General features: G+C 46.9%; 1 protein-coding gene across 1 annotated transcript; it reads left to right on the top strand.

The window, feature by feature from the left end:
* The first annotated feature begins 4,133 nt into the window (after window positions 1-4,133).
* Window positions 4,134-19,082, top strand: MTURN (maturin, neural progenitor differentiation regulator homolog). The gene is made up of 3 exons (XM_083706131.1): window positions 4,134-4,978; window positions 16,261-16,383; window positions 18,517-19,082. The coding sequence occupies exons 1-3, from the start codon at window positions 4,814-4,816 to the stop codon at window positions 18,625-18,627; spliced, it is 399 nt and encodes a 132-aa protein (XP_083562257.1). The 5' UTR covers window positions 4,134-4,813; the 3' UTR covers window positions 18,628-19,082.
* The last annotated feature ends 350 nt before the right edge of the window (window positions 19,083-19,432 follow it).

Genomic DNA, 19,432 nt, shown 5'->3' with positions numbered 1-19,432 from the left:
GCCAGTTCCTTATTCAAGAAAGAGCTGTATGAACACCTGGATAGCTCAATCAGTAAAGACACGAGACTCTTAAGATCATGGGTTTGAGCCCCACGTCGGGCAAGAAGATTCCTGCTTTGCAGCGGGTTGGACTGGATGACCCTTATAGCCCCTTCCAACTCTATAAACTTTCTATGATTCTATGAATAGGCTAAATACGGTAGTTTACTTGACCCTACACCTCAATACCCTATTTCATACAACAACATGCATGAGATGGGATACCATCATACTCTGGGTGTTGTTTTAGCGCAAAGCACATTACTGTGCAATGACCTCAGTCTGTAATTATGAATAAGGGAGTTGTGCACCATAAAATAAGGATTGGGTCACCCCAAATGACATCCATAGCACCAGGGGAACGTCCCCTACGATGCCCCATCGAGTTGTCTGGCCCACTGCTTCCTTTTTTGCAAAAGGCACTGTTGGGCTCACTGCCCCGTGATGATAATGGCAACAGTTGCCATAAACGAATAAGGGAACTGTAGATGTGCCACACCAAATGGGGCATCCCCAGCAATGTGCAAATGCACGTACTAAATGGCGAGAGAATCTTGTGGGATTTAAACTCGCAAAATGGCCTACATATCCTTCCAAGTGAGTTATGCCCACCCCCCGCCCCAGGCAAAGTGATGCTTTAGTCTGCCATCTTGATTCAAAATGGCGGAGGGTGCCTGAGCACCAGCAAAGACCGCTGCCCCCACCTCAGGAACTCTTATTCCAAGTTAGCAGCAATATCTCTAGAGGCAGCCAAATCTGTAGAGAACTAATGGATGGACAGACAGACAGAAAAATCCAATATATATAGCAGGTACAAACATACATATATACATAGTTTGAAGTTGCTAGCCCAGAGGTACAATAGGTTGTTTCTGATGTGCCCATGAGAATCTGAATGTTGTGAAAAGGATGTTCAAAATAAAAAAAACCAAACCCAGAAGCTTTTCCTTTGGGAATTACAGGGATAAGTAAAGGTAAAGGGACCCCTGACCATTAGGTCCAGTCATGACCGACTCTGAGGTTGTGGCGCTCAAATCGCTTTATTGGCTGATGGAGCAGGCGTACAGGTCATGTGGCCAGCATGACTAAGCCGCTTCTGGAGAACCAGAGCTGTGCACGGAAACACTGTTTACCTTCCCACCAGAGTGGTACCTATTTATCTACTTACACTTTGACCTGCTTTCGAACTGCTAGATTGGCAGGAGCTGGGACCGAGCAACGGAAGCTCACCCCGTCGTGGGGATTCAAACCGCCAACCTTCTGATCGGCAAGCCCTAGGCTCTGTGGTTTAACCCACAGCACCACCCGCGTCCCTAATGTGTCATTAAGGTAAAGGTACCCCTGCCCGTACGGGCAGTTGTGTCTGACTCTAGGGTTGTGCGCCCATCTCACTTAAGAGGCCGGGGGCCAGCGCTGTCCGGAGACACTTCCGGGTCACGTGGCCAGCGTGACGAAGCTGCTCTGGCAAGCCAGCACAGCACACGGAAACGCCATTTACCTTCCCGCTAGTAAGCGGTCCCTATTTATCTACTTGCACTTAGGGGTGCTTTCAAACTGCTAGGTGGGCAGGAGCTGGGACCGAACGACGGGAGCTCACCCCGCCACGGGGATTCAAACCACCGACCATACGATCAGCAAGTCCTAGGCACTGAGGTTTTACCCACAGCGCCACCCGCGTCCCTACTGTGTCCCTATTTATTCCCTATTTATTCCCAGCTAATGTGTCATTAGCTGGGAATAAATATTATTCAACACAGAGGCAACTGATTCTGAGAAGACTGGGCGGGCTGCATATGTTCCACATATTTATACGTAAAATCATAGAATTGTAGAGTTGGAAGGCACCTCAAGGGTCATCCAGTCCCGCCCCCTGCAATGCCAGAATCTCAACTAAAGCACCTATGACAGATGGCATCCAAGCTCTGCTTAAAAACCTCCAAGGAAAGAGTCTACAACCTCCTGAGGAAGATGGTACAACACACATATATTGCGAGAAATCAGTTCCAGGACCTTTCAGGTGGGCACCATTGCCATTATAAGAGAACGAGGTATTCATGGTGAGTTCCAGCACCTCTTTCTCTAGAAAAATAGCAGCGTGTGTGTATTACAGATTCTATTATATACAGTGCTTTATTTCTTTTTAAAATGTTTAGGGGTACTGTCATTTTCCTACTCATTGAAATACTGCCCCTCAATGAGGCCAAACTTAGATTCACAAAATGTTTAGCGATATGCGTACCCCTGTGTCCCCCCAGAAAAGAGGACTGATATGTGCATATATTATATGTATATTATATAATATGTAATACACATATACACTGCTTTTTTCTGGAGAAAATATTTTAATCCCCCCATATATATATATATATATATATATATATAGCTGTGGGATTAAAATACTGTTCTGTGTGTCTGTGTGTGTACACCCACACCCCATATGTGTGTGTGTGTTTGTGTATACACACACAGACACAGTGGTACCTCGGGTTACAGACACTTCAGGCTACGTGATTTCTGGTTGTGCACCGTGCCGAACCCGGAAGTACCCGAACAAGTTACTTCCGGGTTTCAGTGCTTGTGTATGTGCAGAAGTGCCAGATCACGACCTGCGCGTGCGCAGATGTGGTGCTGCGGGTTACAAACGTGCCTCCTTCACAGATCATGTTCGCAACCCGAGGTTCCACTGTACAGTGGTGCCTCGCAAGATGAAATTAATTCGTTCCGCAAGTCTTTTCGTCTTGCGAGTTTTTCGTCTTGCGAAGCACGGTTTCCCATAGGAATGCATTAAAAATCAATTAATGCGTTCCTATGGAAACCGCCTTCAGACCAGGTCCGGGGACAGTCTGTCCCCCGACCTCTTCTGAAGGCCGGCGGGGGGCTAAAGTCTTTGTCCCCCCTTCCTGCCTTCCCGGGGGCTTTTAAATCGCCCCGGGGCTGTCCCGGGGCGATTTAAAAGCCTCCGGACGGCTTTTGAAGGCAGGCGGGGGGGAGCAAAGACTTTTGCCCCCCGCCAGCCTTCAGAAGAGGTCCAGGACCTCTTCTGAAGGCGGGCGGGGGCAAAAGTCTTTGCTCCCCCCGCCTGCCTTCAAAAGCCACCCGGGATAGCGGGAAGCGCTTCCCTGCTATCCCGGACTGCTTTTAAAATGCTGGCGGTGGGGAGCAAAGCCTTTCGGCCCCCGCCGGCCTTCCTGGACCTCTTCTGAAGGCCGGGGGGGGGGGGGAAGGCTTTGCTCCCCACCGCTAGCATTTAAAAGAGGTCCCCGGAGATTTACCTATGGGCTTTCTTCTTGCGAAGCAAGCCCATAGGGAAATTCGTTTTGCGAAGCGCCTCCAAAACGGAAAACCCTTTCGTCTAGCGGGTTTTTCGTCTTGCGGGGCACCACTGTATATACACACTCATGCCACAAAAATCCCAGGCCTAGGTTACTTTTTGTTTCAGCTATATATATTGTTTCAGCCATATATATATATATATATATATATATGCTTTCGTAGATTTTCACGGGTACAGGAATGCAGGTTTTGGTGTCCTCGGGTGTCTTCCCGTGTAAAAGTTGGGGTGTCTAGGCGACGTTTCGACGAGGTCTCACTCGTCATCTTCAGGCTGGTGCTTTCGGCTTTCAGCACCGAAAGCACCAGCCTGAAGATGACGAGTGAGACCTCGTCGAAACGTCGCCTAGACACCCCAACTTTTACACGGGAAGACACCCGAGGACACCAAAACCTGCATATATATATATATATACACACACACACACACACACACACACATACTGCATATATATATATATATATGTATGTATGTATGTATGTATGTATATGTATGGCTGAAACAAATTGACCTATGGATCAATACACACACACTCACACACACACACACACACACACACACACTCTCTCTCTCTATATATATACGCACTCATATATACATACTGCATATATATATATATATATATATATATATATATATATATGGCTGAAACAAATTGACCTATAGATCAATACACACACACACAGACACACACAAACTCTCTCTCTCTCTCTCTCTCTCTCTCTCTCTCTATATATATATATATACACACACACACAGACACACACGGCTGAAACAAAAAGTGACCTAGGCCTGGGATTTTTGCTGTTCCGCTCTCCTCTGGATTATTTTCAGCCCCTGCCTTAGCAGAATTGGGAGCGCGGCTGGAAAACCCCGCGGCGTTTCTGCAGGATCGGGGCTGCTCCGCCTTCCCCTGGGCTGCCGCCCCGCGCGATATTCTGAGGGCGTCTCCCCTTTCAGGCGGCGAAAGACATCCGCCGAGTCTCGCGTCGCCGCCGCCGCCGCGAACGGCCGTTCGTTCCCGTTATTTCCCCCTATCTGCGCGTTTGCGCGTGCGCACCGCCAAGGCTCCGAACCCGAGAGGGGCGAGCGGGTGGCTCATTCTCCTCGAGATCCAGCAGGATCCGGCCGCATCCGGCCGAGGCGGAGCGACCGAGGAGCCCCTATGCCGGGCTGCTGAGGCGGGAAAGGAAGAGAGGAAGAGGAGGAAGAAGAAGAAGAAGAGAGGGCGGGTGGCGGGCAGGGTGGGGGGTGGAAGGCGGCCGTCGTCCCCTCAGCATGTAAACCGGGAATGCGAAGCCCGGCGGCCGCAGCAGCAACAGCAGCGCCTGAGGGAGGAGCAGCTCCGGCCGAGTAAACCCCGAGGAGGAGGAGGAGGAGGAGGAGGAGGAAGCGGGTCCCGTCAGCCCCACACACGGCCTGAGGCGGCGGCGGCCTGAGGCGATGGCTTTCCAGCAGCTGGCGGACGCGGCGGACAAATGGTGCTCGCGCACCCCCTTCGAGCTCATCGCCACCGAGGAGACGGAGCGCAGGATGGATTTCTACGCCGACCCGGGCGTCTCCTTCTACGTGCTGTGCCCGGACAACGGCTGCGGAGGGGACAGCTTCGTAAGTAGACACAGGCGGCGGCGAGCCCCCTCAGGGGGTGTCCTTTCCCCTCCCCCTCCCCCCACAACTCGAATAAAATATTGAGGGGGGGGGCAGGCCAGGCCAGCCCCGCCCCATCAGGTGACGCGACATGCTTTGAATGGCCACGGACGTCAACTTTTTTTTTTCCTTTTCGGAGCCCCCCCCCCCACCCGCGAGCCCCATGGAGTTGACCCCTAAGACGCACAAAAAATGGGGGGGGGGAGGGAGGGAGAGAAAGACCAGGGAGCCCCTTTCTGTTTCTTTCCCTGCTGTGTCTCTTTTTTTCTTTAAGGGAGATTTTTTCTAATACTACTTCTACTAATAATAATAACAACAAATTATTATTATTATTATTATTATTATTATTATTATTATTATTATTATTCTCACCTTTGGGTGGGGATTCTTTCTTAAGAGTGGGCACAGGAGCCAAGACCTAGGGGCAGAGGCAACCTTTTTGGGGGCCATGCCCCACCTTAGCATCTCTAAAATCCTGATGCGTTCCCCCCCCCCATATAATTCAAAAACAGTGGCGTAGCGTGGGGGGTGCAGGGGGGGCCGGCCGCAACATCTGGGGGTTAGGGTTAGGGGGCGCAAATCCACGGGTTAGGGGGCGCAAATCCACGGGTTAGGGGGCACAAATTACTTGCCTTGCCCTGGGTGCTGACAACCCACGCTACGCCACTGTTCAAGAAGTGAATTGTTCACATGGAGGAAGCCTAAAAGGCCGTTCACTGTTAATAACTCATTCTCAAATTCCCCCCCCCAAAAAAAACCCAAATCAAATTGTCCCCCCTGTGGGGCGTGTGCCCCATGTTGGAAACCATGGGGCTGAGGTGTCTTTGCTCCCCCCCCCCAAAAAAAAATCTGAAATATTGTTGATGGGCATTGCTATTAGAGTGGTGTCATGGGATCAGTTATGTAGGGCGGGGCTTCCCTGCGCTTCCAATATTTAATTCAAGTTGGCACCCCTGATAGTGAGGTGGGGGAGCACAGAGAGAGAAAAGGGGATTTTGGCCCTTCTGGGCCTTTCAGCCTTTTCAGCCTTCCTCATGGTTCCAGTCTGGCCATCCACACTCACAGCACTTGGGATTTCATCTGCTTTTGGAGCTGGGGGGGGGGGGGGGACTTAAGTCACCAAGTGCATTTGCGCCTCACATTCATCTTTGCATCTTTGGGCTGAGGTGTCTTTGCATCTTTGGGCTGGGAGGTTAACATTGGCTCCTTTGCCTGGGAGTGATGGATTTCCCCACCTGGAAGGAGTCTCAGAGCTGGCATCATCTGCCTCAAGGTGTGCATCCTTTTATTCTGGCAAGCACTGGCCCCTCGCTTAATTTATTTTTATATCTCGTCCTTGCTCCCAAAGGAACCCCCCCAGGCAGCAGAACAATTAAAACATTGGGGCTTCTTTTGACCGCTAGGCCTTATGTTTATTTATTTCAATTCCAGCCGGTATTTTTCTCCAAGGAGCTCAAGGAAACCTGCGTTGTTATTCTCCCCTCCTAGAATCATGGAATTGTAACATTGGAAGGGACCCCAAGGGCTGTGTTAGAAATGGAGCTATGAAAACTAGGAGCCCAGTGGCACCTGAAACCAAGGTTATGGGCACAACAACGGAACGTCTAGGTGTGCTTTTTTAATAATAAGAATACAAAGCTGAAAATGAATGAACTGCAGCAAAAATACTGTGTTTGTTTTTCACATGGTCCAGTCCTTTCCCTGTCCACACCTCTAATATTCTTAAGAGGGTCTCATCTCCAGTCTTCAGAGAGTAGCTGGAAGTGGGGTGGCAGAAAAAGGTCCTCCTTTCCTTCCACTCTGCAGTTTTAACCTGAAATCTTAGGCACAGGACTGTGCCCAGAGCTCAGAAACTGATCTTCTGTTGTAAACAAGAGAAGAGCATCTCTGAGCTTGTGCAGAGTGTCTCTCCTCTCAGTAATGTGTAACCTCCTAGGTATGAGGTCAGGCGCTTCCCCTTTCATCTTAGACAATTCTGGAATTTACCTGTAGGAACTGGTCGGCAAACCAGGAGTCTTGAGTCCCGTGGTTGGGCTGTGTTTGGCGGATCTCATGTGATCTGTTGAGGGCATCTCCATCTTTCAGAGCGTTGAAGCTCCAGAGATCTGATAGTGAAGCTCAAGGTACTCCTTTTTCTGAAAGCGTTGTGCATCCTTCTCACCTAGAGGAAACGCCAGGCCTTGAAGGGTACAGTTCCCATGTTGTTCCTGCCTTGCATTTACCCTGGGGGGTGGGCTGGGGGAAAATTGCAAGCATCGCTCTGTGCATGGCTTGCTAGAGGAAAGGACCTCCTAGCACGCCTGGGGTTGCAGCAATGTAAGCAAGGACGGGGTCACTTACTGCTACTAAACAGGAAGAATAGAAACTGGGTGTGTGTGGGATGATGATGTAGGAGGGAAAGGGCAGAGAATGCAATCCTTAGGATTCCTATTGCTGGGAGCATCGTCCTTTCCAGATCATATGTAAAATGGAGTCTGCTTGCTGTGGTCACTGGCAGGTTGGCCAGAATTAAAAGGCAATAGGTAAAGGATCGCTGGACGGTCCAGTCAAAGGAGACTGGGGTGCGGCACTCAATCTTGCTTCAGGCTGAGGGAGCCGGTGTTTGTCCACAGAAGTAATAGAAAGGAGTAAGTTGAGTGATGGTGGTTTGCAATCAAGAGCCAGCCCTGTAGGTAGCATATTCAAAACCTCTTCCCAGAATCTGCTGTTTTTCTCTCAGAAGGCAGGTACCAAAGGATGGGGCAGCAAAGTGTAGGTCTGCCCCATTTCACCTCCATCAGAAGTTTGGCTAATAGCATGGGTGCATTGCTATCACCCTACCCAGTGGAGAATGTGTTGTGATAAAATGGAGTCAGTAGGATAACTGCCCTCTCCCCAAGGGGCAACCTTGTATCATTTAGTTCCACGAGGGGCTTCCTGAGACGAATATCTTAAATTTGTTACTCTGGAGGATCTAGAGAAAATTCTTTTCTGAGGGGATGCAGCTTCTTCTTCTTCCATTTTGGCGGCCTCTTGGCTGCAGCAGAATCCAGGCAGGTGGTGGCTTCTTATGTTTTTCCTGGCAGAAATAATGAATGGGCCTTCACTAGGACCACAATCACACCATACATTTAAAGCACTGTGATACTGTCAGGGCTCCCCCCCAGAGAATTCTGGGAGCTGTAGCCAGTTATGAGTGCTGAACTTAGGACCCCCTATTCCCCTCACAGAACTACAGTTGTCCAAGTCATTTTACAATAAATCCCTCTTTACAGGGAACTCTGGGAGGGGACTAGGGGTCTCCTAACAACTCCCAGCGCCCTTAACAAATGACAGCTCCCAGAATTCATTGGGGGAAGCCATGACGGTTTAAAGTGGCGTCATAGTGCCTTAAATGTATGGCATGAACGTGGCCCTTTGAGTTGGTGGCGCCAGACTCATTTGTGCATAGAAGAGACCCGTTGAACTCACTTAATTTAGCAATGGCTAATGCAAGTCTCCTTGATTTCAATGGGCCTACTCGGAGCATGGTTTAAGTCTGCATCTAATCTATTAGGGGGAATTACTGGGTTTTTATTTCTAGCTCACCATCTCCCATGGGCTTAAGGTGGGCCACATCAATTTCACTGGAAAAGCCTTGCTGTCTTAAGTACATTCCCGTGGGGGAATAGGGCTTGCCACTCTGTAAGTATGCCCATGACTCAGAAGCCGTGCTGCACCTCATTGCAATTTCTTTTCACGACAAGCTGATCATTGAAAGCCCCTTTGTGGAAAAGGCCAAAATAATTAAAAGAGAGCTTGAGACTCAGAGAACTAGCATGGTGTAGTGTTGGTCTTGGGGCAGTTCTGTGGAACATTGTACAGTACAGCACAGTTGGGGAAAGGTTGTAGCTCATGGTAGAGCATCTGTCTTGCGTGCAGAAAGTCCCAGGTTTGATTTCTGGCATCTCCAGGTAGCTCTGGGAGAGTCCGCTTGCCTGAAACCCTGGAAAGCCTCTGCCAGTCAGTGTGGACAATATGGGGCTAGATGGACCAATGGTCTGATTCAGTAGAAACTAACTTCCTATGTTCTTGTGACAGTCTGAGATGGAAGGTCTCTCGCACGCCTGCCCTTGGCTTTTTAGTGTAATTGGAGACTTTGCTAATTATCACAGCCTAGTTTCTAGACTTCTTCTGAATTCCCAAAGAGAGGAATTACTCATAGATGAAAATGGATAATAAAATTTATTTTTTTGATAATAATAACTGGCCCCAGGACAGCGTTCTCAATGACACTAGGCACTTTGCCAGGGCTTTTGCAGGGTAAAAATGGAGAGCAGGCGAAAACGTTACTGCTATGATAATGCAGTTCTGTCTAGTGGGTTATGCTTTGTAAAGTTCATTTGAAAGTTTTGAAACATTGGATCTGCTTAACAGAAAGCAGCCTACAGTTGATTTCCTTAAGAACTAGGGCTCCATATTTGGCTAGGGTTGCCAGATTTTGATTTTAAAAGTTGTGGTTCCTGGGAAGGTTCAACCACTAAGTGGACCTTTGGGATTAGGGGGCAGAGCCAAGTGTGGGCCTTGTTGGGTGAAAGCCTAATGGGAGTTTTGTGAATCCAAGGGTGATGTCGTGGTTTTGGAAGGTCCAAAGGAGTTCACACAAAACCTGTCTCTATCCTTTCCAAGTTATATAGTTTTGTTGTGTGTTTTTAACTGCCTGAATGGTGGAAAACCAACCTTGCCTGTTGCTTTTCTGGCAACTGGAAGCAAAAACAAACAAACCCCACAACAGCAGCCAGGCCAAATAAATATTTGGTTGATTAACAGTCTTACAATAAAATAATCAACTGAGTGGCTAGAACGACATCTGGGCTGCTTTGTGCCTTGTTTCTTAAAGACATGGATTTGAAGGCTTATGTCTCGTTGCCAATTCACACGACCATTCTGTACATGTTGAAGCCATGAAGAGCTATTCCTCTTCGTCCCTGAAGCATTGTATGTGCCAAACTAGATCAGATGCTGTTTTTAGCACAAGTACCCTCTAAAACGATAGCATGGTTGGCGGTTCGAATCCCCGCAGCAGGGTGTGCTCCCGTCATTCGGCCCCAGCGCCTGCCAACCTAGCAGTTCGAAAGCACCCCCAGGTGCAAGTAGATAAATAGGGACCGCTTACCAGCGGGAAGGTAAACGGCGTTCCGTGAGCTGCGCTGGCTCGCAAGATGCAGCTTGTCACGCTGGCTACAGTGTCTGCGGACAGCGCTGGCTCCCGGCCTATAGAGTGAGATGAGCGCACAACCCTAGAGTCTGGCAAGACTGGCCCGTACGGGCAGGGGTACCTTTACCTTTACCTTACCCTCTAAAACAGGGATGTTCAACCAGTAGACCACGGGATCCTTATCGTGTACAAAAAGTTATGGGTGGAAAAGCTTAAAAACTCTGTACAATTCTCCTTAAAAAAAAAGCTCAGCAACTCTGGGCAATCCACCCACCCCACCCACGATCCTCCTCCCTCCAGTGACAATGGGTAGATCACTGTCAGTTTTATTTAAAGACTTGGAGTAGATCGCAGTCTCTTGGGAACTGGACATGCCTGCTCTAAAACATTCCATCCTTGCAGCATCTTGGGTCCTATGCACACTTGCATGTTTATATCACTCATTCTCTCCATGCTAGATCTGTCTTCTTGCTCACTGGTGTCATTGGGACTTTGGCCCGCACCTTCATAAACCATGGCTTGTGAAAATGTAGACGGGTGTTGCTATTGACCCTCCCATCCCAAGTGTTTCCATTTGAGAATTTCATTCTTCCCCCTACCAAGATGGAATAGTGATTGTTGCTGGCCCAACTCTGCTATTCCTGCCCTTGGCTGGGTAGTTAGCTGCATCAGATTAGTGCTTCCAGACAACAACAGCAGAGTGTGGCTTTGTTTGTTTGCATTTTTAAGTGTGCATTTGCAACATGAGAGTTGATATAGAAACACTGCCTTGTGAATAATAATAAGTTTCAGTAGCTAAGTATACAAACAAATAAAATATAAAACTAACAAGATCAAGCATAGAACACCAACCAAAAATATAAAGCGGTATAGAAATGAAATGAATAATAATAATAACCAAAAGAAAACACGGACTAGGTGTCTACCATGAAACACCAACATTGCAACAGAAGCAGGGGTGTTGGAAATCATTTTACAGATTCGCAATAAAAATTAATAGCACATTACAAGCCTCATGTGTTGCTTAGGTCTTGGCAGCTGTAGTTTTCAAGCCAATGGCCAATAATGTTTGGAGTTCATATCCAGCCACACACATTTCTGAGAGGCAGGTGGAAGATTCTGACCCTGCTGTTGGGTCACAGAAGTTATGAAAGGTTATCATGTACCACTCAATTTTCGGTTTGACTCCCCTCAAGTGTCTAGGTCCCCCCTTACCTTTTCCACTGGCAGTTAAAGCTTTTGTACAATATTGACTATACAGCTGAGTTAGTGGCATTCATGAAAACACCAATTTTGATTTCACACAGCATTTTCTTTAAGTCCTGTTAATTTCAATAGCTGTGTTTCAAACATGATAAACTCTGTATCCAGCCCATGTTCTTTGTGCTGAACCACTGGTATCAGCATGTTCTTGCACAAATGCTCTAGGAACCATGAAGAGAACTCTGCTGTCTGCAAGCTGGATAGGTGGGCTTAAGAGAAATAAGTAATCAGATAAAGAACAGCACTCAGGAGCCCTGAATTGGTTGAGAAAAAACCTTTAAGCTGCCAGGTTGTCTTTAAGCTGTCTTGGTCTTGTTTTCAGAGAAGAAAAGGAAGATTTTCTATGGAACACAGGCATGCACCACTGATTATTTCAAATTTCAGGTCAGCTGAAGTTAACAAGACGTGTAGTCTTGCAGAGTACACTTCATCTGACAGCTTGTAAGAGGAAAAGCGATCTCATAAAGGGCCAAAAGTTGTGTGTGTGTTTTCTCACAACCCTCATTTTATTCTCACTTTGCTGTTGCAGTTGTGTTCGGTTTTCCGTGGGTTGCTTAGCAAAACTGCCTCCTGTTACATCCGTGTAGTGTTAAGTCTTTCTGACGCTGAGTTGACAGTTTTCCTTTGTGAATTGGACGCGAATGAAGCTAAACTCCCTTTGCACACGTCCCCCAGGTGATAGATGAGCCAGAGAGCTTAGACTGGGACATGCAATGGGCAGAGACTTCAACGTAGCATGAAGCTTGTCTGATTCAACATGTTAACAGAGTTCCCACTTCTGTTGGCACTTTGGGATCCATTTTGTTTTCTAGCAGAGCTTCTGTGCCACAGGTGGTCAGGAAGCAAACAACATGAAGAATTCTAACTATCTCTAGGTATTTCAGGGTACTTAATATGGGTCATTGTTAAGGCGTCTCATAAACTTTTTGTACAATAGAGCAGTGTTTCCCAACCTTGTGCCTCCAGATGTTTTTGGCCTACAACTCCCATCATCCCTGACCACTGGTCTTGCTAGCTAGGGATGATGGGAGTTGTAGGCCAAAAACATCTGGAGGCACAAGGTTGGGAAACACTGCAATAGAGAACCTAATTTATTTACCTAATTTATTTCACCTTGGGCACAGTGTAGTGTGAGTCTTCTAATTGCCTAGCCATGGTTTGCAAAGCAGAGGTGGCCTGTGGGGTCTCATACCTCTCCACCTTCCCTCCTCCAACTTTGCGAATTCCCTTTCTTTCCCTTTTTAGAGCTAAGCATGGTTTAGCATTGCATAATTTGTAGACCCACTTCTAACCACGTTGCAAACTGCGGTTAGAGCAAACCATGGCTTGCAAAAGTGCCATTGCAAATGCATAAGAATGTTAGCTCCAAAAAATAGGATGGAAATACTTTAGAGCAGAGGGAGAACAAAGAAATAAGACTACAGTAAAGTGCATTTCTTGACCGCCAAACCATGGTAATCTAGGGGTGGAGACTGAGTGGCATTTGTTGTATTTCATAGTTGTGTGGGTTTGTGTACTCTGCTAAATAATGTTTGCGTATGATCTTGTATAACGTGCTTTCAGTTAGGTCTTTGATGTGATCCTTGTGTAATTTTCTTTCTGTTCTTTGGATTTTGCTTGAGACGTGAAATTGATTTTGCTCGTATGTCGCAGCTGGCAAACTTAAATGTTCTAATATTCACAATGAAGTATTAATAAAAAATAGCTTGACACCTATTTTTCCTTGTGAAAAACTGGAAACTGAAAAAGTACCTGGGGAGTGCCATATATTTAGACTGTAACGCTTACAGGAAGAGTAGGGGTAACATGATTCGTCCCGCTTTGAAATATTCTATGTGCAGATGCCCTGGACCTAAAATCTGGGGTTCTTGACATGTAAAAGTTAATATATTGGCGTTGTTCAAAACATAGTCTTGAGATTTTTGTCTCGTTTTCACACATAATTGCTTGCTTTCCTCCTAGAGCCAGTTTATGCAATCAGCAGAACTGAGTGGTAAACATTTGCCAGTGATAAAGCCTTTTTCCAGATTGTACCAATGGAAATGGGGATGGTGCCTGGTGGGGTGGGTGGAGGAATCCTTAAAGAAACTGAAAATAGCACCTCGGGGAGACTTGTTCAGCATCATCCATGATGCAGCATTTTTCATGGAGGCAAATTCGGACATGCAATCTCCAAAGATTACATGAGATGTTCCAGTCTAGGAAAATCTCTGCTTCCCAATTCTTCTGCTGACTATATGAACTGTATAGAGCTGATACTGGCAATACAGGACAGATTTTATGTAAAAGCTATTTATACCTATATGCTTTTATCATTGGGAATCTCATTGCAAATGTGCTTATGTAACAAACCTTTCAGAAACGACTTTGAAATTAATCCTCTTTAGATCTGTCTCCTTTTGGAGACAACATGCCACCTGGTTATGGTGGGCTGGCCATCCTGGTTCAGAGGCAGTGCCAATATTTTCAGCTGACATCTGCCAACAGCTGAGTTTGAACCCTAGAAAGATGGAGGCTCTGTGGACAGGTAGTTCACGTATCTGGAAGGTATGGTGGTTGCCTGTTCTGGATAGCGTTGCACTTCCTCTAAGGGAGCAGGTACTTAGCTTGGGGCTACTCCTGGATAGAGGAGGCTGTTAGAGGTTGAGGTGACCTACATAAGACAGGCCTTCTGTTTCCAAGGGATGGAGACACACAAACGTGAGGGTGTGTGTGGGTGTGGGTGTGTGTAGGTAGATGGATGGATGGATGGATGGATGGATAGATATTTCATAGACGGTATTAATTGCATTTTAGCCTTCTTCCAAGTGGTGCACATGTCTCTCAACTCCTGCTTTACATTTACAACAACCCTGCAAAGTAGGGTCACCCACTGAGCTTCACAGATGAGTTGGGATTTGAACTCTGGTTTCCAGAGTCCTGATCCAGCACTCATCCACTGAACCGCACTGACTCTGATTAGCCCCTCTGCATTTTGAACCCTACCAGCAAGTCAGTTTGTAACCTAATTAAGCGCCTGCACTAATTAACATTCTGCTTCTTTGTTCTGAAAGACTGCAGGTGTGGCTAGATCAATGCTGTAGCTATGTATTGGATGTGAATTTATATCTGAAGTAGAGAGTTGCATAGGGAATAAAAGGGTGGTTGAGTGTGATAACTGGAGGGGACATTATAATGGGAGTAAAATGTTGTGTGTATAATCAAAAAGCTGGAGAAATCAAGATGATTCTTTGTGAGGGCGGAATCATTCCTGCCCAATCACATCCTGGTCATTTCCCAATGCTGCCTTCAAATTTTGGGGATCTTTCAGTGAGAAGGCTTAAGGAGCTAATTCCCGTCCACCACACCACTCCCCATTTGCTTGCCCTCTTTGTTGGAAGCCAGTCTGTACGGCAAGCAATGTTCTTCAACTTGGCTCCTCATATATAGCATTGAACTACAACTCCCACAGTCCCCAGCAGCCTGGGGTGATGGGAGTCGTAGTCCAGCAACATCTAAGGACCAAAGGTTGAAGAGGCAAGTAGAACTTACAGCTCATTCTCCTTGCCCCTGCCATTGCTTACTTCCTCGCAGAGGTCACGTGAGCAGAAACTGAGAGCAAGGTGAAGGTGCAGCAGGACTGCTGGCTTCATGGATGGGCAGCGGGCCACATCCTGAGATGTGGCTTCTGCAGGTGCCTGTCAGTGCCAACCTCTGGTGCTGGCCCTCAGCTCTCTTCATTAGCTACGTTGCTCACCAAGACACATGGCTGCCAGTGCAGGAGGGAAGGGAGGTCCAGGACCAACACAGGAGCTTCTGTGTGCAAATTCCTGCTTGCTGTGTTACCCCAGAGGTGCAGAAAAAGCTGCCACTGATCAGACTTGAAGTCACTGCCTGTCAGGGGATGGGCAGTGGCTTCGTTGATCAATGGTGGCTTTTCCTGCACCTCTGGGATAACACAGCAAGCATGAAGAGGGCCAGGGAATTTCAACATGGGCTGGGGAAAGTGCCTCATGGGCCAAATTGGGATCTAGGCCAAGCCAATTTTGGGCAGTGGGGGAGAGATTCTGCATCCCTGCACTAGGGTGACACAGCACTTTAATCCATTTTAGGTGCACAAACCTAAAATTCTGATATGCCCTTGACTCCTTCCTCCAAAATGCTGACAATCTGGAGGCACCACCCAATACAGTGGTACCTCGGGTTAAGTACTTCATTCGTTTTGGAGGTCCTGTTCTTAACCTGAAGCACCACTTTAGCTAATGGGGCCTCCTGCCGCCGCACTGCCGGAGCCCAATTTCTGTTCTTATCTTGAAGCAAAGTTCTTAACCTGATGCACTATTTCTGGGTTAGCGGAGTGTGTAACCTGAAGCGTATGCAACCTGAAGCGTATGTAACCCGAGGTACCACTGTATAACAATTCTGCTACTTCGACTTGGTGCTTGAGCTTGCTTTTCCCCCTCTCCCCTCCCCATTCCCTTTCCTTTTGTGTCATGAGCTTGAGGGCAGTGACCGTCTCACAGTTGCACTTTGTAAGTCACCATGTGGCTGGAGAGCAGAGTAAAAATCCCTCAAATATATGTGGCAACGCTAAATCTATGGCAGAGGGAGGATTTGTATGCAACCACATAGCCACTGGTCAGCAGAGAGTTAGATGGGGGCTGCCATTGGGTTAAGGCTCCTGGGTTTTAACCTGTTCATCCCCACAGCTCTCTATAGATCACTCTACAGCTCCAGAATCTCTCCATAACAGTTTTATTGCTTTTTAAACTTCACTGCCTGCCAGCACGATTAACCCCTGCTTTGTCATGGCTTGCCTTTGCAGCACGTCTGGAGTGAAAGCGAGGACTGCTTGCCTTTCCTACAGTTGGCGCAGGACTACATCTCCTCCTGTGGTAAAAAGACACTGCATGAAATACTGGAAAAAGTCTTCAAATCATTCAGACCTGTAAGTGCCCATTTTTTTACCCTTTGGCTTTATTGCATTAAGAGGTTTTGTTTTCAACACGCCAGACCACAAACACCACACGCTTCCATGATCGTTTCCCATCATCACACATAAATGTGTATAAGCGTAAGTTTATTTTTAAGAGCTTTATTTTTCTGTCTCCCGTTTTCCAAACAGACATTCCCAGCTGGGACGGAAAGCAACTCAAAAGGGCCCGTCCATCCCATATGAGAATTGATACACACATTTTTTATTATTATTTCAGCATGCAGCATCTAAAGAACTAGAGTAGTTGGCTGTGCTGGCAGACTCTGATGTGGAATTATTTCCTGGCACCTCTGTTGTGAAATTTCACAATCTACTGAAATTGAAAAGGGTGGAGAACTGAGCGTGCTCTTTCCCCCTGAGAAAACATTACACTAAGAAGAATCAGGCGTGTTGCTCCTCCGTCCAAAGAATGAGGAAGCAGTGGCCCTCCAGAGACCGTAGGACTTCATCTCCCATCACCCCTGACCTTTGGGCATGGCAGCTGAGGCTGATGGGACTTGGTGTCCAACAACCACAGGTGGAGCTTCAGGTTCCCCAGTCTTTCTCTGCCTGCGCCGCTCCAGTAATGCTAAACTAGGAACCTCAGGTCAGCGGGACAACTGTGGTTACTCTCCATAGGGGCATCTTCCCTAGGTGCACACAGCCACAGGAAGTGATTCTCTTGTCAGCCCCTGCCATGTGATCTCCCCTGCTTCTCATGTGTCTGGAGTAGCGCAGGATGGAAGCACAGAGGGAGCCATAGTTGCACCCATCCTGTATGACAGGGGTGCCCTGAAGATGTTGCTGACATGTTATTGCAGCTGATGGGAGCTTGGCCCCGAATGTGCATCTCTCAGTTATGGTTTAACCCTAGGCAATCTTGACATTGTAGGGCTTGCATTAGATGCTCTCCATAGGGCCGCTTCCAGCCTGGTGATCAAAATATCACAACCCCAAAACTCACTTACGTGGAAGTTAGTTTTGTTAAAAGTGAATGGGCAGCAGTGCCATTTAAGGCCAGACGTCACATTCACCTTTTATCCTGCTCTGAACACAACCTTGCCTTTAACAACTGACCTGGTAGCTACAGGCAACCAGGAATTCCACACGGAACAAGTGAACAGGCTGGTGGCGGCGTTGGCAGAGGGATTTCTCTTCCCCTTCCTCCAGTCCACTTGGTTTCCTGGTTGTCTGTTGATCCAACCCTCTGTTCTGTCCTCTCTCCACCAGCCCTTGAAAGATGTCATCTTTCTTTTTCACTACATTGTTAAGTGTGCTGCGTTTCCTTGCTGTATGCAGAAGAGGGGGCTTCCTGGCTAACTTCCCAGCAGGTGAGTCAGTGTTTCTTGCTGGGATGAGGAGCAAGGCGGCAAGGAGGTCAGCACAGTGCAAGAGCACTACAGGAAGCAATATAGTGTATTTGCACTGTGCTAACTTCTTCACCTGTCTCCCTCCTGGTAAGCAACAGTGAACTCACCTGCTGGGAAGCTAGCATAACAGTTCCTCCTTCTACTTCTGCTGGAGACACAGCCTAGCACCTAGCAGGCTACTATTGTCTGCAGGCTTATTTACAAGGCTGCATGAATGCATTAGAGTCAGACTAATGGCCCAGTATTATCAACAGATCTCCAGGTTTGCAGAGCTAACTTTGGTATCTAAAGCTCTTAAAGGGAAGATTTCCCTCAACAGGTATGGCAGCCCCCATTGCTGTGAAGAAAGGAGGTTTATGTGCCTGGGTTTCTTTACACATTTTTAATTATTATTAACACCAAAGATGTGCGAAAACTAAATGAACCAGAGGTGTCTACAAACTTCAGCAACCTACAGGTGTGCTCATTCAGGGAGCTGGAGCTGGCCTCATTTTATTGATAAGTATCTTAGGAACAAACCAAGTCAACTGCTGCCTAATGTGTGAATTGGCCCTCTCTGGCCCACGAGTCACTGAGCTACTACACTCTTTCCCCCAATTTTAAATCCTTTTATGTGGTGTTGCAAATAACCACATCCTCAGTTTGTTCTTGGACTTAGAACATCAGTGCTGTTGCCTAGTTGTTTTGCCCTTTTGTATTACACTCACAATTTTATTTCTGTCGTCTTTATAAATAGCTATTGGGGCTTCCAGATGTAGACGATGATGCGTTTGAAGAATATAATGCAGATGTGGAAGAAGAAGAGGCGGAAGCCGATCACCAGCAGATGGGTGTCAGTCAGCAGTAATTTTCAGAGGAATTGAAATATATTTTATCCTACCAGGTGGGATCGCTATGCTTCCGCATTAGCATTTTTGAATGACGCATCACACTGGAAAATCTGACTCCCAAACCCAAAGTTTAAAGAAAACAACAATATTTTTCAAAGTCTGTGATGAGCTTTGCTAAGAAGTGGCCTGAATTTAACTCCTGCTTCAGTGAGGTTTCTATGGTGTTGTCTCAGTAGCGTTCTGCCATTGTTAACTTAGAACTAGGGTTTTTCTTTTCTTCCTGCTGACTTGTCTTTTGTTTTGTTTTGTTTTGTTTTAATTATTATCATTTTTTTATTTGTTTGTATAGAATTAACATTTCACTGACGTGAATGTGATTTGAATGTAGGAACTATTTGGTTGGTGTGTTAAGTACTTGCGTGACCTTACAGAGGACCATCCATGCAGAGAATAAATGCAATCTGCACTTTCAGTCTTAGAGATCTCTCTTTTTATTATATATATATTATAAACAGAACTAGACTATTAGTTAATGTACTGAATGGTTAATGTTCCAGCAAAGGGTGCAACTGAGCCAAAATGAAGCATTTTAAAATCTCCTTGCTTTCAGTGGGAAAGATTTAAACATGCACTTTTAACTATGATATCGTTGAGGCCCGGTGCAGGTGGAATGAGAGTCATCAGGCAACTTGCACGCACTACTTATCCTACTCTTATTCCTTTTCAGCCTGGATACCACCCTCTTTCCCATTGTTTGGTTTAACACTGGTGTAGTATTATATCTGGCTGTGTGCTGACCATGGTTTGGCTTTAAACCAGGGT

Source organism: Podarcis gaigeae (assembly GCF_964106915.1).
Source record: "Podarcis gaigeae genome assembly, chromosome: 12".
NCBI lineage: Eukaryota > Metazoa > Chordata > Lepidosauria > Squamata > Lacertidae > Podarcis > Podarcis gaigeae.
Note: the sequence above shows the minus strand (reverse complement) of the source record. Positions and strands in the feature narration are given on the sequence as shown.

Coding starts and splice junctions, on each gene's coding strand:
- MTURN (XM_083706131.1), top strand. CDS start 4,814: ATGGCTTTCCAGCAGCTGGCGGACGCGGCGGACAAATGGTGCTCGCGC. Junction 4,979..16,260: donor GCTGCGGAGGGGACAGCTTC/GTAAGTAGACAC, acceptor TTGCCTTTGCAG/CACGTCTGGAGTGAAAGCGA. Junction 16,384..18,516: donor TCTTCAAATCATTCAGACCT/GTAAGTGCCCAT, acceptor CTTTATAAATAG/CTATTGGGGCTTCCAGATGT.